The sequence below is a fragment of the Neodiprion virginianus genome, chromosome 4, assembly GCF_021901495.1.
Source record: "Neodiprion virginianus isolate iyNeoVirg1 chromosome 4, iyNeoVirg1.1, whole genome shotgun sequence".
NCBI classification, from domain to species: domain Eukaryota; kingdom Metazoa; phylum Arthropoda; class Insecta; order Hymenoptera; family Diprionidae; genus Neodiprion; species Neodiprion virginianus.
This window is the reverse complement of record NC_060880.1, coordinates 6,203,329-6,222,477: the sequence shown is the minus strand read 5'-3', so window position 1 is coordinate 6,222,477 and position 19,149 is coordinate 6,203,329. Positions and strand designations below refer to the sequence as shown.

Genomic DNA, 19,149 nt, shown 5'->3' with positions numbered 1-19,149 from the left:
ATGAAAATATACTCTCCTCGCACTCACGTTACACTTAGAAGAAAGACCGCTAATTTACCATCAACGTCACAGTTCGTTTATTTATACTTGCCGCAAGATATAAAAGACAAATTTTATCATTTATATTATATACCGTGTATCGAAACAAATTGCGCATGAATTTTAATCGCCGTTATAAACTTTTAAAACTACTGTACGGTATGTTGTGCAAATTAATTTACTGCACTTGTACGTAACTTTGGAAATCTAAACTACGCGGTGTGGAAGAAAGTTGGGAAAACGCAGTTCTTATTATTATTTTTCTATAAATCAATCCGAGGAGAAATTTCTACGGAAGTACAAAAACTATTACTTAAAATCGAACTTCGGCCTTCGATCTTGTATCAAAATTGCAATCTTGTGTAACATGGGAACTAACTCCGTTAAAAGAAGCGATAATGTTTTGACCAAATTATTGATATTAATTAAAGTTGGAATTCGATATTGTGTAATAACTACTGTAATTACATATTCATTTGCAAAGTCGTCAGATTTATAATACATCCGAAGAACTAGGAGCTTCCATAGCTGTTGATGCAGAGTTAAGCATCCTCGAGTTCTGACGTCGAAATATTCACTAAATCTCAGTAGGTATGTGTATATGTATATGTACACGGACGTACAAGAGATTCCATCTGCATATTTCGAATAATTCATACGAAGTATATATGAATATACAAAACAACGCGAAAGATATTCTCTTTCGCAAGGACGTTACGTGATTATACAAGGTGACGTACATTATCGCGTTGTACCGATAATAACATGCACATCTCTTTCCCCCTGCTACGAAATACATGCGTAAAGATGTATAACAAAATTGCCAAGACTTGTTTAAAATATTTTCAAACATCCTAGTGACGCCGTTATTTATTTATAATTTTTTAAGTTCTAGAGCTTTGGCTAGAATTTTCATCGAGTATTGATTATGTTTGTACAGGTATACTTCCTCAGTCAACGCTTTGTATCTTCAAATTATAATTCAAACCGACGAGAATTTTCGCGTCGCGTGATTTGTGGCGCCATCTGTAGAAACTAAGCTGCGACACGAAGGCGGTAATATTTAACCTTAAAAACAACAAACCCGTTTCTACAAGCAGCGTAAAGTTAGACTTCAACGAAATCAACGATAAATACATATAAAACGTTTGTTAGAGTGAAACACGGTAAAATTTCTTTCCAGGATGTTGGATTGTTAATTTTTTTTTTTTATCACCTAACCTACAAATACGGAGATTGGCAGGAACGATTAGATTTAGACGGCTGGCAGCACTGTGGTTGGAACCGGCAAGCAGACGACAGATAACGTCGTCGTCTGCAGGTAGTTCGGCAATTTGCTTTTGCCCGTTGCTGCCGTGAATCTATTTCTGATCAATCACAATCTCCTTCTGTTCCACTCCCGCCGCACTTCATCGACAAGTTAGCTCTGCGTACGAGACGAGACGAGACTAGAAAACAGCGAACGAATTCATCGCCGAAATGGAATAATCGTTGACGAATGTAGCCGAGGTAGAAAAAACAGAAAACTCAATAATGGATCGCATAGTAATACTCGTGGCGAGTATCCACCTTTTTTACTGCCCCTTCACCAAAGTTGAAGAGAGTTTCAACCTGCAGGCGATGCATGATATTCTCTACCACGGTTTTAACCTGACAGAAGTGAGTACAAATTTTACCACAAAAATACGCTGTGGTTACTCAAACAACAGGTCTAAAATAGCCAACTCGACTACCATGGCGATTCGATAAGCTTTTCTCAGACTGGTCGTTAGTGTAACGCTTGTCGTATTTACCTCTTTTATTTTCTACCATAACGACGCCGATCGTTGATCGATGGAAATCGTCTGGCAATCTCTGGGAAAAGCCTCGCCAAAAGCTGTGTACGAATTCTGAAATAATTCCTCTCTCCTCTACCAACTGCCGTCTGATGATACGTATGCATCTATTTTTCCTTGAATTTAGTACGATCATCGTGAGTTTCCTGGAGTTGTGCCAAGAACATTTCTGGGTCCAATCATGATCTCCTGTATTGCGACGCCCTTTGTTGCAGCTGTTGATTACCTCAATCTCAGCAAATTCTTCTCCCAATATGTCGGTGAGCTGTTATTTATCTTGACGCATGTTTATTTGTTAGTTATTTTTTGGTAGAAATATAGATGAATTTTGAAAAAGAATCTTCTCAGGGTGATTATTCAGTCTAAACGACATGTTCGTAATTTAATAATCCTATGCGCAAAGAAAGTGGAACGGGAATAAAATATGGGATGGAAATTCGCAATGTTAACGCTGTGATAAATCTTTGGCAAAAATTTTTACTTAAATTTAAGTATATTTGAATTTCACACTAAACCATAATAAAGCGAAACGTAGTCATATCATAGATATAGTGTTTCCCTATGTAAACGTTACAGATTTCAACCACATAATAAAATTACGTACCTAAAGTTTCAATCGAGATCAAAAAATAAAATTGTCGCCACTGCTAAGTTCTGATAAGTTCTCGGACTAATATGAATAGCGGTAGTTCAATTCTTATAGCTAAAAATTGCATCGACTTGCGTTTGTATTTTTCAGAACCGAGTATGAGTGAAAACTTAAAATCGGTTGGAATTTCAGATAAATATAAAACCTCTGTTGGTAACGTTTTTTCCGAAAACTTTATACCTTTTCGTTTTAATTACTTCGAAAAAAGGAACTCAACTAAATTCTTTTTCATTTCCAGTGAGAGCTGTACTGGGCCTGATGGTAATAGCCACGCTACGACTGTACAGACAGGCGTTACAGCAAATATTCGGCCTCCAGTTTGTCAAATGGTTTGTTGCAATCACCATAACGCAGTACCACTTCATGTATTACCTGAGCCGTCCTTTGCCAAACATCATGGCCATGCCTCTAGGTGAATAAAGGACTTAAAGCTAGTCATTTCGTTACCTCCCACTTTGGGTCGTCTTCAGAAATTAACGTTCGAATGTGTTGTACGTCGATACAGAGATCGGTGTCAATGTTTATTTGTTGTCATTGTCTAAGCAGTCTCACGTTACGCGTGTGAACTAAAAATTGCGTTTCGTTAAATAAGAAAAATAAAAAAATTCTACGTACAATCGACACAGTCCTGTGATAATGTAAATTCGACATGAAGGTTTGTTCGGAAGATTGTTCACTTGTACATGTATATTTGAATGAATTCAAAGACAGTTTTCCCGATTGCATGTTCGTTAGAAATCAAAGGGTGGAACTCGAATGGCCTATTTCAAAAGGCGCTCCTTTGATGAAGAAAGTAAGCTTTATGCCTGTGTATATCGTCGACTAGCATTTGCCGATTGCTCTTATCTTTAGTAAAAGTTTCATATTATTTGACTCTGATGCCACTGAAAAAATGCTGATATTATCATAAGTAACGTCAATTGATCTTACTTATTCAAACGTGTGATAATATTTATGTTGCAGATAAAACTCGAAATACATAAATTGAACGCATTAAGTAGCATCAAGGTCTAATAGTAGCTAGAAAAGAAATAAGGTATGGCTAATTTCGTATTCGTCGAGGTATTTCTTTATTTTAAGAAAAATGATTCGTCTACACTTTCACTCCGCAGCTTTTTTAAATAAGCATAATCATCAGCCTGTCCCCCCAATTTTCCGATCACTGCAATTATTATTCTCTCTTAGTCCCAGTAGCGTGTTGATCAAAATAATCATTGAGCTGAAATTTCATTTTCTAGTTCTGCTCGCACTCTATGGTTGGCTCAGGCAAGACCATGTAACGTTTATCTGCTCATCAGCGGCAGCCATCATTATATTCAGAGCCGAATTAGCTATGCTATTAGGACTATTTCTCATCCATGACTTAGCCAGTACGAAACTTACGATACCGAGGTACTTTGAAACAGAATACTATCCATCATCACGCCTCAAATGTGGTTATATTTTATTAACTGTATTGGTTTCAGATTGCTCAAAATATCGATACCCTCGGGCATTTTATTTCTGGGAATCACCGTGATCATAGATTCGATTTTTTGGAGTCGTCCTTTGTGGCCCGAGGGTGAAGTCTTCTACTTTAACACGATTCTTAACAAAAGTAGTCAGTGGGGTGTATCCTTTATAAATAACACTGAAACTGTTTCACTTAATCGACGAGCAAATAGAACGATTTACTTTCAAGTCAAATGGTTCTTCCTCCTTAACACCAGAATGTAGACGTCACCATTTCTTTGGTACTTTTATTCTGCTTTGCCTCGCGGCCTGGCTTTCTCGTACCTTTTCATACCACTGGGAATGATGTGGGACAGAAGAGTGCGCGCTCTAACTATTCCCGGAATTTTTTTCGTCCTACTCTTCTCTTTTCTACCGCACAAAGAATTAAGATTCGTTATATACGTCTTCCCGCTTCTGAACATTGGAGCAGCGGCAGCTTGTCACAGGATGTGAGTTTCGCACTTGTACATATTTTATCAGCAAACTAGCAAAACTCGTTCCAGGAAAAGTCATTCTGTTCGTCGCCAAAATCGTAATTTTTGTTTTTTATTTTCTACTAGATGGGAGAACAGAACAAAATCATCGTGGAACGGATTTTTCGCACTGGCTGTTCTCGGTCATCTAATTTTGAATGCCATATTCTCCATGTTCCTGCTCTGCGTGGCAGGCTCCAACTATCCTGGAGGTTTGGCTATTGCCAGATTGCATCGATTAGAGAAAGATGCCATTGAACCGGTACACGTGCACATAGATGTCCTAACTGCACAGACTGGAGTCTCTAGGTTTACGCAGACTAACAAAAACTGGATGTAAGTGATATTCCCTTTTTTCAAAATAATTTTCACTTGTATCCGTGCCAACAAGTCATTCATTTACTCGCGACTTCCTGACTGAGATATTTTTAAAACGATGGGCTGCTAATGATGAATGATGAAAATCTTACTATTTTGAGATTCTCTCGAACGATTCTTTACCTTTCAGATATTCCAAACAAGAAAATATAACAATTGATAGTCCTGAAATGCTGCAATTCACGCATTTATTAATGGAAGCTAAAAGTAAATATTCGCCAAACATAAAGCCGTACATGAAAACTCACGATATATTAGACTCGGTCGACGGATTTTCTCATATCACGTTAAACTACAATGGTATACCGCCGATAAAGATAAAAACGAAACCCACTATTTTTATAATGAAGCGAAAAGCAAATATTAAATACGATCCGATAAAAGCTAGAGTTAGGAAAGATCTGAATGATGGATTAACAAACTTTGAAGATGATGCCAAAAACGTTGCTCTGAATTCTGATGGTACTCGTCAAGATCTGGATAATATAGGATTTATATTCGAAGACATCGAAGCGTCATTAGAGGCTATTGGAAAACCGTTGGAGCAAATATCAAGTGATTTGTTGCCGCATGAAAATGTAGTAATTATTACTGACAAGTCAGATGTAACTTTAAATGATATTGTAGATTATTCCACACCGAGCACTGAAAATGCGGATGAGATTGATGTGGAAGTAGAAGAGAAAAGTAAAAGTGAATCGATGGAGATAATAGACACATCTGATGGTGCAGGGTCGGAAAACTACAACTATTTGCAGAAAACTGAAAACAGTATTGAGCTAGATGATGATTCAGAGACGACTGAAGAAGTCTTTATGGTAGAAAGAAGCAATTCTGGTGAATGCGATGCGCGTATCGAAGAAGAAGCATTGCACGAGCAAGTTGCAAGCGGTGGTAAAATGGACCAGCAAAAATCAGGTAGTTTAAAGAAATCGATGAAAAAATTAATCAAGAAGAAGATGGGCGAAGCTAAGTCTAAGAAAGAAAGCTCCAGCGACAACGAATTAGAAGAGATCCAAGAATATGATAAGAGTGATGTAAAAATGCCAAAACGTAATCTACCTTCAGTGTCGCAAAAAATGAAGCCAGTATTGAAACTTGAGTCTAAAGAAAAGAACGCAATTTCAATGGAGAGGACAAAAGTCCACAAAGAAAACGTCATTCATGTCAAGGAGAGTATCAGAAATATAATTAACCAATTCAAGGAATTTGAAAAGGATTTAGCTTCTGAAGATCCAGTGTCTCTGAAGAAATGGTCCAATGATGAATTAAGCGACTATTCAACAGAGTACACCGAAGAAATTGGAGCGGCATCTTTAGAAGAAAATATTGTTGAAATGGATAAATATATTGTCGAAACACAGGATATTAAAGCGGTGAAAGGAGCGAGAGAAAATTTGAAACAAATTATTGATCAGTTCAAGGAGCTAAAGAATGAATTATCTTCAGATGAAGATGATCGGTTCGATCAGATATCCGCTGATTACATAAACAGACCAATTTCAGAGACTTTGATGTTATTCAGTGAAGCGTTAAAAGACTTGGTGGCACGTAGAAAAGAAAGAGCAGCTAAATTGACACTTGAAATTCAAACTGAGCATGAATTGAAGAATAATGATGTGCCAAACGATGAGTCGGTAAAGAATCCAAAAACTGTGAATTTACAGCCTGACATGAACAAGAAGCTTAAATCAAGAATAGCGGGTAATGATGATTCAGAAACTGCACAAGTTTGGCAATCCTCTGCTTCCTCGAATGCAGATTCAATTGAAATACTTGCGGAGAATGTGGAAGTTGCGGAGAAAACAGAAAAGATAGAATTTAAAGCACAACGCAGGGCCATGATAGAAGAGAAATTTCCTGAGGTGGAAAATCAAAAGACGGAGCAGAATGAAAACAAAGTTTTGAATACTTGATACCATGATAATATATAACTAGTGAGTACAGACTGTTTCCAGTGAATTGCAATGCGCCAAGAAAAATATGTAAATATGTTTCTGTGATACCAAAGTTTACAATTTGAACCATTGCTTATATTTCAACCTGAATACCAGTTGAGTAGCTCTGATGCTACTTTTCCAAATCAAAAATGGAATCAGCAAACTTTGAATGGTCTGTAAGTTTCATTTTTTTCTCAGAATATTTTTCACCGTCGCTTACACCAAATTATCAAATATGTTATAAAAGTTGAAACAGACGAAGTTCTTTTATTCAAATACTTTCAAAGTGCCTTAAAAATGAGCTCCTAAATTCTTTAGTAAGTAAGCTGAATAATCGTACATACGGTATATATCGTGGAAAATGTATATAAGAAATGAAATGTTGTGTATCATTGTGTTACAAAAAGTAAAGACATTTAACTTTAAACGTGTATTCATTCTCAAAGATAACTGTATCTATTTCTTTTAAAAACTGTTGTTAACATGTTAATAACATCAATAAATATTAGTGATAAACTGCTTTTACACAATTCAAATTGCAAACGACGATTAACAAAATTCAATCCACGGCTTTCTTCGTTGCACAGCAATAAATAAACCAAAAGCCTTGAGCAAGGCCTATAATAACACCACCTACAGTAACGTGGTACAATATTTTATCTAAAATACCACCTTTCAAATGTATCGGATATCCGTCGTCACACTGAAAATATTAAGAAAGGCAGTTAACAACCAATGAATTGCTTTTAATTTTCCCAAAAGTTACAAGTCTTATCCTGCTACAAAAACAATTCAAGATCAAATGGTTAAAGTGATGGTAACAGTCAAATTATTGTAACTAATGAGAGAAGGCTAACATCGAACCTGCATTTTTGCCTGCTTTTCCTTAAACGCTTTAAACTTGGGGGTATCTTCGAATCTTCGTGGGCCCGAACAGGAGCTGGACTTTCGCAGCAAGTCCAAGCGTCCTAATGATGTGCTCGGATACGACTTGGGATAGATTTTGACAAGCGAAACAAATCGCAAAAACGAAATCTCGGAAGTTTTACTCGTACAACTTGTGACTATTGACATTTCGATGAATATTATACGGGATTATACTTTAAATTAGAAAATAGTTAATAAAAAAACAGGACGTTTTATGTCGCGCTGCGCTTTTGAGCAACAACTGAAGTACGAAATTTCTTTTGTCGCGAAATCAACGCAACGTGATTAGTACGAATGTATAAAATTTTTTGAAAACTTGGAACTAATAAGAATACTCACTCTTAATCGAAGTAAACGTTGAACCTTTTCTCTCGCGTGTTCGTAGGGTGATAATTATGACATTTTCCGAGAAGCGTCGGGGCGAAAACGGACGTTTGAATCGTGCGAATATAGGATTGGTCAGGTTGGCAATTGTGGAATAAATTGTTGCTGGCAGCTAGGCGTTTTGTACCATACATACATAGTACGTTCCTGAGCGATGCAACGAGGGGCGTTAGCGTAGCGCATGCGCATTTCCGAAACGACGCTACACTCGTAAACAACATTTTTTTTCAATCAGGTAGTATATTTCGGGTGGTTTTTGTTCGAAAAATAAATACGGATGAGCGAAGTGTCTTTCAACTATACATCGTGTACTCGATTTGATATTGTTTTAAAAAATGAGCGTGATTCGCTGTAATAGTTTATGGTTATTTTCGGTTGACCTTAGGATGTGGTGACGTCACTAGCGATCGTTCTGGAAATAAACGCCATAGAACAATAATGGCGGGTACGTAGGTCCCTTCGTTGTGAGAATTGTATTTTCGATCGATTCCAACCGAACCGAGTCGAGCTCGGTTCGTATTAATGACTAAATATTGTTCTCAGATCTCTACGCTAAGTACAATTGCACATATTGCCAGGAGGACATCGCTGGGTTGCGTGTTAAATGCGTGGAATGTGCCGACTTTGATCTGTGCTTACAGGTAAGTCGTAAGTGGCCCAGGGGCGAAACGAATGGGGATTGGGGGGCCCTCAGCCCTGATGCTCGGGAGTCGAGTCATGTGACCTCGCGACCGACTGCCCACCTCCCCTTCAAACTTTTCGCCAGATTTTGCCTCTTGCTAACGGCAAATATTTTTATTTCTCTCTCCCTCTTTCCCCACCCTTGACTCAGGCCTTGAAAGACGACGCGCTTCGATAATTTCGCTCGTCACCGTTGTATTTGCGACATCGCAACAAGCGATGAGCGGGAAATTCGCAACGCCGCTACATGTGTGTAATTAATTTACGCTTCGTTACGGAACCACGATTTCTCAAGATATTTAGTTTGGATAGCAAATCTTCTTACCTTGACAACTTCTTTATTCTCTTTGCAAAATAACACATTTTACTGGGATAATTTACTCAATCGGAAATATCGTTACTGTTGAGAAACAAAAATCGGTGAACTATGGTTTTTCTTAATATGTAATCCGATATTCATCTAGAATGAAAATTATTTTCAGTTTAATCATAAATGCTTGCTGTAATGTTGTGCTCGCCAATGCGTTAAATCTCTGGATATGTGATTCTCACCGCATCTTTTCAGCCTGATTATCTTTTGTAAAGCAATTATGTTGTACAGAACTTACGTGCACAACAGTTTTGCCTTTTTCATTTGTTCCTAAATCTTTGTATACAGTCTACGTGTTAACTTATCCTGCAGATTTGTTGTTATCTTCTTGTAGATGAAAAATTTTGCTTTACTTCAATTAAAATTCAGCATACACACTGTCACACAATGAGAGTGATTTCATTTACAGTGTTTTTCTGCTGGTGCTGAAATAGGACAGCACAAAAATGACCATTCTTATCAATTTATGGTAAGCATTTCTTTGAGCTCAACAAATTTTTACATGCATATTTTATCATGGTGTTTTGTAATAATGTCTCGTTATATTTAATTCTGTTTATTTTTCAGGATTCTGGTACAATTAGCATATTTAGCGGGAGAGGAAGTTGGACAGCGAGAGAACAACTCAGACTTCTCGATGCGATTGAACAGTTTGGTTTTGGAAATTGGGAGGATATAAGTAAACATATTGAAACAAGAACGCCTGATGGTAAAAGAGCGTTATTTTTGTAGCTGAATTTATTTCTTAGATTCAAGTTTCTTTTCTTGCAAAATTCATTACTTTTACCTACAACGTATACCAAGCCCCCCCTGTTTAAAATATGATAATTAATATCAGCTCAGCGATTGCTGCGGAACTTTGAACTGAGTGAAAATATCCTGCAAACACTTTTAAATCGTTGCTACATAGCATACTACTTATTCATGCGATTGTTTTTTTTTTCTTTATACAGAGGCTAAAGAGGAATACATCGCCAGATATCTTGATGGAAATATCGGTAAACAGACATGGCCTTCGACTGAAAGTTATAGACCAAACCTGACGGACCAAACTAGCTCTGATTATGGGCCACTATCGCCAGACTTGACCTCGCGACTGCCACCGTTAGATATCACCCCAGAAGAAGCAGCTCAGCTCGGCTATATGCCACAGCGGGATGATTTTGAAAGGGTGTGTTATTTACAGCGAGTATCTCAATTTCTAGCAACGCGCTATAAATCTTCCATATATCGTATGTTCAGCATATGGAAAAAAAATTTCGTTCATCTTCAACAGCTTCGTTACATGAATAACTTCTTTCTTTTCTACAGGATTATAAACACGAGGCAGAGTCTTTGGTTTCTTCGTTGTTTCTCACTCCTGCCGAAGACGATGACCTTGACATTGCGCTAAAGCTAGCCCAAGTTGACATGTACACAAATAACTTACGTGAACGAGCAAGAAGAAAACGTGTCGTTAGAGATTATCAACTTGTCTCTTCGTTCTTTGCTTCGACAAGAAAAGATAGAGCGATCAAGAAAAAACAGAGCAAAGAAGACAGGTAATAAACGAATTAACCCACAATTTATGATCACTCAGGTAATTGTTATATTTGCTGTTAAATTAAATGTCCTTGAATTTATGCCTGTCTTTCATTTCCATTGTTGCTCATTATTTGACATACAGAGAATTTCGGGATAGAATGCGAACGTTTGCCCAATTCTACACAGCGCAGGAGCACGAACAATTCTTGACTAATTTGGAAAGGGAACGAGAGCTCCGACTACGGCTAACCGAGCTTAGTCGTTACAGAGAGAACGGTATCACCAGGCATGAAGAATGTGCCCATTTCGAACAAGTCATGGCACAGACTCAAGGTCAAACAGAAACGACGGATCATTGGACTGAAAAAAAATCTGTAAGTTCTTGTTTGGATTTTTATTTCTTGTTACTCTCTTTTCGGTATTGTAAAAATTGTAGAACTTGTAAAATTACATGTTTATAACTGTATACTAAACTCAGTGTGTGGAAGTTTATCATTGAATAACATTAGTCACATCATTTCTCAGTCACTGGCCGATCCTTGAAAGTCGAACAGAGTAAATACTTCTGTCGCTATTTATTTTCCTCTTCAAAGATACAGAATCAAACCAGATTGACAGAAGGTGCTTACACCTTTACCTAGACATTGGCATTTCGCTTATCCGAATGACAAATCTTTGGAAAATTTCATTTCCATTCGCTCTTTTATCAAACTCTCTTTTTCAGCAATATCCCATATATTATGTTCTTCGAAGAAGAAAAAAGACTACTGCAAAATCTTATATGTTTTGAATGAATGTATTGTTTATTTAATTCTTTCCAGAATTGCCTGTTTTGGCAACTTTCCAAACTTTTTATGATGTGATAATATACGATATAAATTTCACCAACAGCTGTCGTATTTTAAATTTTTTATTAATAAAGCAACTCCAGCATTACTCGTAATAATTATCCTTTTATCTTAATAAAGCAACTCGAGCATCATTCACGATAATTATCCTTATAATTTATTCATGTACTTTTATACGTAGTGGCTAAAATTTAGCAAAGCAAATCCTTGAGAAAAGTTGATTTAGTCATTTCTCTTTTTTGATGTTCAATACACTCGGTCCTTGCAATTTTCAATATATGTGTTTGGAAAAACACCCCTACTAGCAAAAAATTAGATCTATGTAATACCATATCGGTCCCTTTGATATTGTTTCGTGCACGCTGCATGTATGTTGCATTTGTATAATAAGCTATACGCTTCACTTACGTACTTAAATGTTTTGCACCTATTGTAACCTGAATCCATAACATTTGTTCAGATCGACAATAACCTTGAGAAATAATTCAATGAGTCATCAACATTTTCTTCCATTTTCAGGGCATAGTTTTAGTGTCATTGTTATTTCAAAAACTTACATGTTTTACATTGACCTATGTAATATGTGCCTACACGTCAGAAATTCACATATGAATTTTGATGTGTCCACTGCAAAATACTTTTACTTGTGTTTGTTGTAATTTATTACGGTCGTGCTGCAATTTTTGCAATTCTTAGATAAAATGAACTACGGTGATAGAAATCTCAAATTACATACCTATGCATTTTTCCATAATACAATTATACTGCAGCGTCAGCAAAATGATTCAAAAAAATTACACGAAATTCGGATTCACATTGATCTAATCTTCAAATATGAATAAATAACGTGTTAGCTTTTGCTTACTGTTGACTAATCAAATTATTTGTGATGCGTGTTGCCAGGCGTTTGTGAACAGATTGTATCAGTTTGCATTTCACTTAGGGCAGCAGTGGGCCGTCCACACCAACACACCGCCAAATGTTAAAAAAAAGGTGAGTCCCATGTACGATTGGAAGCAAATTCAAACATGAAAATTTTCCGAAGCTCTATGTGCAAAGTTTGCAGTTAACTAAGTGCGCTTTCCAAATGATTATATTTTGTTTTTATTATGAGTGGGTTGCAAAAATTTCTTGAAAACAAATTCACACCTGTTTCTCTAACGTACTTTTCTATAGATTCATCTCATGTGAAGATCCGATGAATTTTGTAACACATTCGATTTCTGAATAAGTAAATAGCCCTCGTGATTATTTGCTAACTCTGCAAGATTATTGACGCTGTGGCGATATTTTTCTTTTAATTTTTCACTTTTTGTATTTGAGCTGACTTACAGATACAGAAAAAATTTAGGTATGTGAGACTAAAAACACAAAAACCCCTTGTACATACATACCTGTACAAACTACTTATGAAGCTAATAGAAATTTCAAATATAATTAATATATAAATAATAATAAATTTGTTTTAGCCGAGATTTATTCCTATTAGCTTCAATATACAATACAGTAAGATCGAGAAATCATATTGTACGTGTGGATTACAGAGAAGAAGAAAAAAGCTGCGGTTTAATAGACCAAAAATGCACGTCAAAGGCAGACTCAGCCAGCAACAACTACATAATCAATCAAGCCAGTCCCAATCGGACGACGATTCCAGTCAATCAGTTGGCGGTGCAAGATAGCCATACCAATTCCACCCATCCTACAATTGCTTTCTCAAAAACTACTTTGGAGAAAGGCAACAACTCTACTGTTACAGCCATCAAAGTCTCTCCAACGGGATTTACAGTGTCCGATGCAAGGGACGTAGAGATGGAAGCGGCAGCTCAACTTCTCACCAAACAAGAGAAGACCTTGTGTCTCCAGCTAGATATGAAACCAACGCAGTATCTTACCCAAAAGACCCTGTTGTTACAAGTACGTATAACACTTCCCATGTTTATTAAACAAATTTTCAGAAAAACGTAAACACAGCCAACAACAATCGCTAAACATTGGAGTACCCTTTGTGCGCAGGAGTATCTAAATGGCAATAGGAGATCAGGCGTTGCACCCCAGTCTGAGCCGGAGAGCAAGATCCTTCACTATCTGGTATCCAATGGCTGGATTGCTGCGAACTGATCAACGCAGAACCAATTAAATTTATAGGCGACGCCTCATCTCTAAGTCACCTTAGGATCATTGCAAGCCAAGTCTTAGAAATAAATAATTTTACTGTAACTTATTATTTGAATATTAATTGAACAGGTGGGAAGAATTTTACCCTTTTTCATCATACTGCCAAATCTGTCGCATTGTTCAAGTTTTCATAGATTTATCTAACAACAAAGATTCCTGTCATAGTTATAAAGAAAATTAAACCGTTTACTAGCAGTAGATTAATGTGTCGACTAATTGCTGGCAAATTTGACATTCAACTATAGATCTATTTATAACTTGCTATTTTGCGCTGCATTAATCTCATTGTCAAGTATTGGCAAGAGATTTAATTACTCTTTGGGTAACATTCCGCCACATTTACAATTCTTAAATTTAAGAAACGTACACATTGTGTTCACCAATTACTGTGATCTTTATATTTATTTTGAGAAGGAATTGTCAGATTGATTAAATTTAGTACTACTCAATATTCAATGCTCCAATACTAAAATACTGTCATCTGTTGTTATCACACTGCTCTGGAGACATCTGTTTGTTTATGTGTGTCTAATTGTGTGAGAATCATGCTTTGTTTTTGATAAAATTGAAAATTTTTGGCCCAGATTTTTGAAGAGCAATACCTGATATTATTTCATCTCATAATTAATGTACTATTGTAAGTAGATATATGTATGTAGGTTGATATTTTACGTTATTTTACGTATAGCTGTCCTCTTACGCTGAATGCGGTCGACGACTTATTTATAAATAATTGAATACCTAGGTTCCGCTTCTATTACCCTGAAATTTTTGCTCAATTCTATTGTTTGACAAGTTATGTTTCGCCTTGTTCATCTGTAAAATTTACGAATCGATAATCCTCGGTTTCTTTCTACCTGTTCAAAATAAGGTGTATAAATAAACTGTTTTCATTTACAATAACGAAATTAACTATGTATCGCGAAACACTTAGGAGTGGGATTTAATTGTGAATATTAATATTGTATTGCATACTATCGACGTGTAGCCAATGCAAGAAAAAAAATATTCTCAATCTTAGTTAATGTGAATTGTCGAATTTTTTTTTTGTTCCTCTCGCTATTGAGAAGTGTGTAAACTTATAGATACAAAACCAAAGCTCTTGATGGCCAAGAAAAGTGTCTTGGAGTGAACATGCCACTGGTGCCTCATGGTGTTCCTCCACCACCAAATTGCTGAATATTTGAATTACAGTTATATTATACTGTATGTATAGATGCTTGAATCGTAAAGAAATTTGAGCTAGTTAGTTGTATTGAGTGACAAGGACATAGGAGTATTAAAAGCTGCTGATTTTCTGAAACTGTAAAACAACATGAATTTCTTAATTTTATTTCACACCTATTCATGGGAAATGAAGTTTAAAACTAATCAAATATTCACCTAACTTTCCGCTTACCAAATATCCCAAATTATCATCCATGTCAATGAACTCTTATAAAACGGACTATAGCTATGAGAATGGAATGTTTTGGTACCATAAGTGAACTGGAGTTAAACTTTACTGTGAACTTTCTTTACCAGTTTACCGATTTGTAATAAATCCTATTCCTATCCTGAAAAGTTGAGGGTTTGTACACAGTTAGGTATTTAAATGTAACTGATTGGTAGCGGAAAAGCTAATAAAAATATTTGAACATCATTTTATTGTTAAAAAATAATTATTACATGAGGTGCAATCTTAAAACAATTGGTAATAAAAATAGTAATAATGAGACCACATAGCTTGCAGATTAATTAACGGAATAATTCTCATTTAAAGTAGTAGCAATTCTTATACGATTAATCAGCAAGCAATCCATGATAGGTAATTCAAATGGTAAATCTTGGTCAATTGTCTCAACTATCTATATGATTAGTCAAGTTTATTTAAAATCTAAGAAAGAATAGCTGGAACTGTTAGGTACAAAACAAGTTATAACTAATGAAATTAAAATGTTTAATGGTGGAAATATAACATTGTTACATCATATGTAGAGAAAAGTTGCCAGTTGCCAAAGCCGTCTATCTTTAATTGGGGATCAAAGGTAAGGGTTGCCCGATCATCTCGGCGTAGTTGTTATGTGTTTAAGGTCTTTTGTATTATGAGATGACTTTTATATCACTACATGATTTAAGTAACAAAGATTGAAGGCACTACCCATGAAAAAATCAAAGCTGTTTTTACTCTTTCGCCAAATAGAAATCTATCTTCTTCAATTGATCGGTTTTGTTGTATTCTGGCAATCAATTAACTAAGCTGATTAAATTTGCAAATTCCCTTTGTAATCCATTATACATATTTATCCCAAATCCTGAACGAAACATACTTCTATCTGTAAGCATTGATCTTACCTTACTTCATTTTTAGTCGCTTGAATTCATCTTAATACTAATTTCTTTATTTTTTTTTCTGTCCTTTCAAAAATTTTTTTAAATATTAGATAACTACAAAAAGTAACAATCTAATAAGTGGATTTATGAATTAATGTCAAATCGCAAATTCAATATACGAAAGCACCTAATAACTGAATTTATGTCTTCCTATAATTAATTTGGTCAAAAAATCCCAATAACCAATAACGTATTAAGAACAAATAACAGTGATTTCAAAAATTCAGTAAGAAATGGGAAGGAAGAATTAGTGTTGTTTTAACATCAATGCTTCCACTGCCATATTATTTAATTCCACACGCATTTTTTCCGGTTACAATTAACCTTGTTATTGTTACTTACAATCACGTTTCAATACAAAACAAAACAAACAAAAATAATTCAATACAAGCCTTCAAATAGTGAAAACCTATAATCATTCTATTAGAGTATTTGTGTGGCTTTTAGATAATCTGACACGCCTATTTATGAGTTTATCGTAAATTTCATTATTCTCTCAATAAACGTAGATAAATTTAATACCGATGGCATTACAGAATACGAAGTTTTCGTATTCTGAAACAAATGTAAAGATTTTTACTTTACGCAATGTACAGAGTGACTACTAATATATTCCTGAACTAAAGAGTAGCTGGCTATTGTACTGTACGTAAATAGAGTACCATGCCAATTTATAAATTGTGGTGGGTGCAAATCTCAGAAATTGTTAATTATTAGCAAAATCTTGCTGTCATGTTTAGGAAACAATTTTCATTTATCGTTTACAACTTGGTATTGCTTGCAATGATAGTTAAAATCACTATATTTGTCCAAAATCATCACGACTATCATACTTATTTTTACACGGATGTCTATAACATACTAAAAAGTGCACCTTGGTTCGAAATGGTAGAGAAATTGATTCGTTGAAAATTGTTGTTCTATAACGATCGCACGTAACTAAGCTTGTTAAACGAGGGTCACAAAAAACAGTTAAGTATGAAAGTACTGAATAATTCAAGCAATCTATGACGTCTGATCGATATTTTTTTGAACCATCGTATTACCTACTTTTCTTTGGATAACTTTAAAACATGTAATATTACCTCATCAACAGTTTGTGATGTCAATAATGATTTAACAGTTTCATCTTCGATTACAACTGTGAATAATATCTTTACATTCTCTCTCAAACGCTGAGCAAATAGTAAATCACTATCCGATGGAATGGGTTGATGACCACAACGCTTAATTACAGCTTCCAGGACGTCTTGAATTGGTGCTTTGGGCCAACCGAATGCCTGCATAAAAAATTGATTCTTTTAAACTATGAAATTTCAAAAAATAGACGTCAAAAAACGTATTTTGATATTGTAGTGGAGAACATTCAATACGACTTATAATCAACGTACCTGTAATGTTTCTTCTTCAACAAGCAAGGATAGTAGATCAACAATAGCTTTGAGTAATTTATCTTGAGATAGAGTAACATTCGCTCCGACACTTTTTGTCTTTGCAGCTGCGCTAGAGGCAATTTTACATAACTGTTCCTGCAAGCGACGTTTTTCAGCTTCTGCCATAGCATCTTCCAGCATGTCTCGATGCTTTGTCCGCATGTGCCGCATCAGGCAATCTTGTCTAATAAACGCACGTCCGCATTCATCGCAAGACTGTGGCATCTCACGTCTATGCGTATTCATGTGAACACGCAATGCGGACTTGACCGCAAATCTCTTCGAACATTTGTCACATTTGTGTGCTGAAATGAGGTGCAATTCATGAATTTACAATTCTACTCGCTAGGTGCACGCACCTCCAACCATTATATCACATACGTGTATAAGTATAAGGAATTGTGAAATCAGCTTACGTTTAACTCCAGTATGAAGAACGTAATGTCTTGAAAGGTCTTCTTTACGGATGAAAGCTTTCTTGCACAAGTCACACTCGAATGGTGCAGCTCCTTGATGAACGAATCTCATGTGTACGGTTAGTCTAGTTTTGCGATTAAAGGCTTTACCGCAAACGTCACAGTAAAATGCATGTTCTCCTGTATGATGAAATACGTGCGCCCGCAGTTGGACTGCTTGTATGAATGTTTTACCACAATACTGACATACATGTGGTTTATCTCCCGTGTGTGTACGATGATGGCGATTCAAAGTTTCACGTGCCGCAAATCTTTTGTCACACTGAAAGGGAAACAGAATGTATTCGATTAAGCTACTGTCTAAATTTTGCTAGTAATAATAGCATACAATGTTTGATCAAGAATCATCATTACTACCACATATTGTAGTAAAAAATGAGTGCTATTTCACAGCGTATATCACTTGTCTTCATTAGGGTACGTTTGATTTGTCAGTATTATTTACATTGGTAAATTTAAGAGAAAGACACTTTCTACGCGAGTAAAGTGACTAGCAAAAAAACTGAATCTCATTTGAATAGTCACACAAGTATCACGCGACAAGTCTTTTGATGGTTGGATTGAACTGATAAACAGAAAGCAGTGATAATAAATATATATAGAGAGCAATATGTAATAAACGTAGCTTTGGTGTAACTCTTCAAGTTTAGAATGTAAAATATTTATGTGTAATTTGTATTGTTAATCATTTTTAATTTCATAAGTCCGTAATATTGTCAAAAACACGTTTAATCTCTAATCAAATACAGGGGTACTCAATCCAAAACCGACAAACCATTTAGGTCATTCATTTCCACGATTTTAATTTTTATCATAATGATACTAGGTAAATTTCTAAATTTTATAGAGAAAAATTCACACACATAGAGGCAGTTGTATAGTAGCACACTGCACATGTCAATGTTTCCCATTCTACGGTGGAAGAACTTTCAGTTAGTATAGCTCAAGAAACGACAATGATTATTAGCTTACGCTTCACAGAGTAATTTAATGCAGTGTTTGATAAATAATACAGCCGGGAAACATGTTTTTCATCTGTCTTGATGAATATAGTAGATATTACCGTACGTACTTACCTTTTTTCTAAAATTAATTACATCACTAAGTAAGCGTCAATAGATGGGCAAACTAATTGAAATAAATAGTA

At 35.6% G+C, this 19,149-nt stretch overlaps 4 protein-coding genes across 13 annotated transcripts in view; 2 read left to right on the top strand and 2 right to left on the bottom strand.

The window, feature by feature from the left end:
* Positions 1-8,193, bottom strand: part of LOC124303787 (diuretic hormone receptor-like) — a 37,989-nt gene extending 29,796 nt beyond the window's left edge. The window contains exon 1 of the mRNA XM_046761449.1: positions 8,075-8,193. The gene's annotated coding sequence lies outside the window, so the exon portion shown is untranslated. The remainder of the gene's footprint in view (positions 1-8,074) is intronic.
* On the top strand, positions 1,315-7,235 carry LOC124303776 (uncharacterized). Of its 4 annotated transcripts, XM_046761403.1 has the most exons (8): positions 1,315-1,698; positions 2,002-2,134; positions 2,762-2,935; positions 3,762-3,915; positions 3,990-4,134; positions 4,240-4,466; positions 4,578-4,826; positions 4,999-7,235. In XM_046761403.1, exons 1-8 carry the CDS (start codon positions 1,573-1,575, stop codon positions 6,782-6,784), a joined length of 2,994 nt encoding a protein of 997 aa, XP_046617359.1. In that variant the 5' UTR covers positions 1,315-1,572; the 3' UTR covers positions 6,785-7,235. The 4 variants fall into 4 exon arrangements, with proteins under 4 accessions (XP_046617359.1, XP_046617362.1, XP_046617364.1 ...); XM_046761406.1 differs by lacking the exon at positions 1,315-1,698 and having other exon boundaries at positions 2,097-2,134; positions 2,762-2,852; XM_046761408.1 differs by lacking the exons at positions 1,315-1,698; positions 2,002-2,134 and adding an exon at positions 3,487-3,559 and having other exon boundaries at positions 2,762-2,852.
* Positions 8,194-8,300: 107 nt separating the features above from the next.
* LOC124303784 (transcriptional adapter 2B) lies at positions 8,301-15,856 on the top strand. 6 transcript variants are annotated; one of them, XM_046761432.1, is made up of 10 exons: positions 8,302-8,564; positions 8,663-8,760; positions 9,580-9,639; positions 9,738-9,879; positions 10,124-10,341; positions 10,482-10,711; positions 10,837-11,068; positions 12,486-12,535; positions 13,012-13,459; positions 13,559-15,856. In XM_046761432.1, the coding sequence occupies exons 1-10, from the start codon at positions 8,558-8,560 to the stop codon at positions 13,661-13,663; spliced, it is 1,590 nt and encodes a 529-aa protein (XP_046617388.1). In that variant the 5' UTR covers positions 8,302-8,557; the 3' UTR covers positions 13,664-15,856. The 6 variants fall into 6 exon arrangements, with proteins under 6 accessions (XP_046617391.1, XP_046617388.1, XP_046617392.1 ...); XM_046761433.1 differs by having other exon boundaries at positions 8,303-8,564; positions 13,087-13,459; XM_046761435.1 differs by lacking the exon at positions 13,559-15,856 and having other exon boundaries at positions 8,301-8,564; positions 12,446-12,535; positions 13,012-13,369.
* Positions 14,742-19,149, bottom strand: part of LOC124303781 (zinc finger protein 2) — a 7,606-nt gene continuing 3,198 nt past the window's right edge. For both annotated transcript variants that reach the window (XM_046761425.1, XM_046761426.1), the window contains 3 exons: positions 17,943-18,264; positions 17,485-17,831; positions 14,742-17,373 (listed from right to left, as the gene is read on the bottom strand). In XM_046761425.1, coding sequence (XP_046617381.1) covers positions 17,140-17,373; positions 17,485-17,831; positions 17,943-18,264 — 903 coding nt within the window. In that variant the 3' untranslated portion in view covers positions 14,742-17,139. The remainder of the gene's footprint in view (positions 17,374-17,484; positions 17,832-17,942; positions 18,265-19,149) is intronic.

Excerpts from the sequence above, each read along its gene's own strand:
- LOC124303784 (XM_046761432.1), top strand. Across the intron at positions 8,761-9,579 it reads ACTTTGATCTGTGCTTACAG|TGTTTTTCTGCTGGTGCTGA; the intron begins GTAAGTCGTAAG and ends TTTCATTTACAG. Across the intron at positions 13,460-13,558 it reads AAAAGACCCTGTTGTTACAA|GAGTATCTAAATGGCAATAG; the intron begins GTACGTATAACA and ends CTTTGTGCGCAG.
- LOC124303776 (XM_046761403.1), top strand. The coding sequence starts at position 1,573 with ATGGATCGCATAGTAATACTCGTGGCGAGTATCCACCTTTTTTACTGC. Across the intron at positions 3,916-3,989 it reads ACGAAACTTACGATACCGAG|ATTGCTCAAAATATCGATAC; the intron begins GTACTTTGAAAC and ends TATTGGTTTCAG. Across the intron at positions 4,135-4,239 it reads ACAAAAGTAGTCAGTGGGGT|ACGTCACCATTTCTTTGGTA; the intron begins GTATCCTTTATA and ends ACCAGAATGTAG.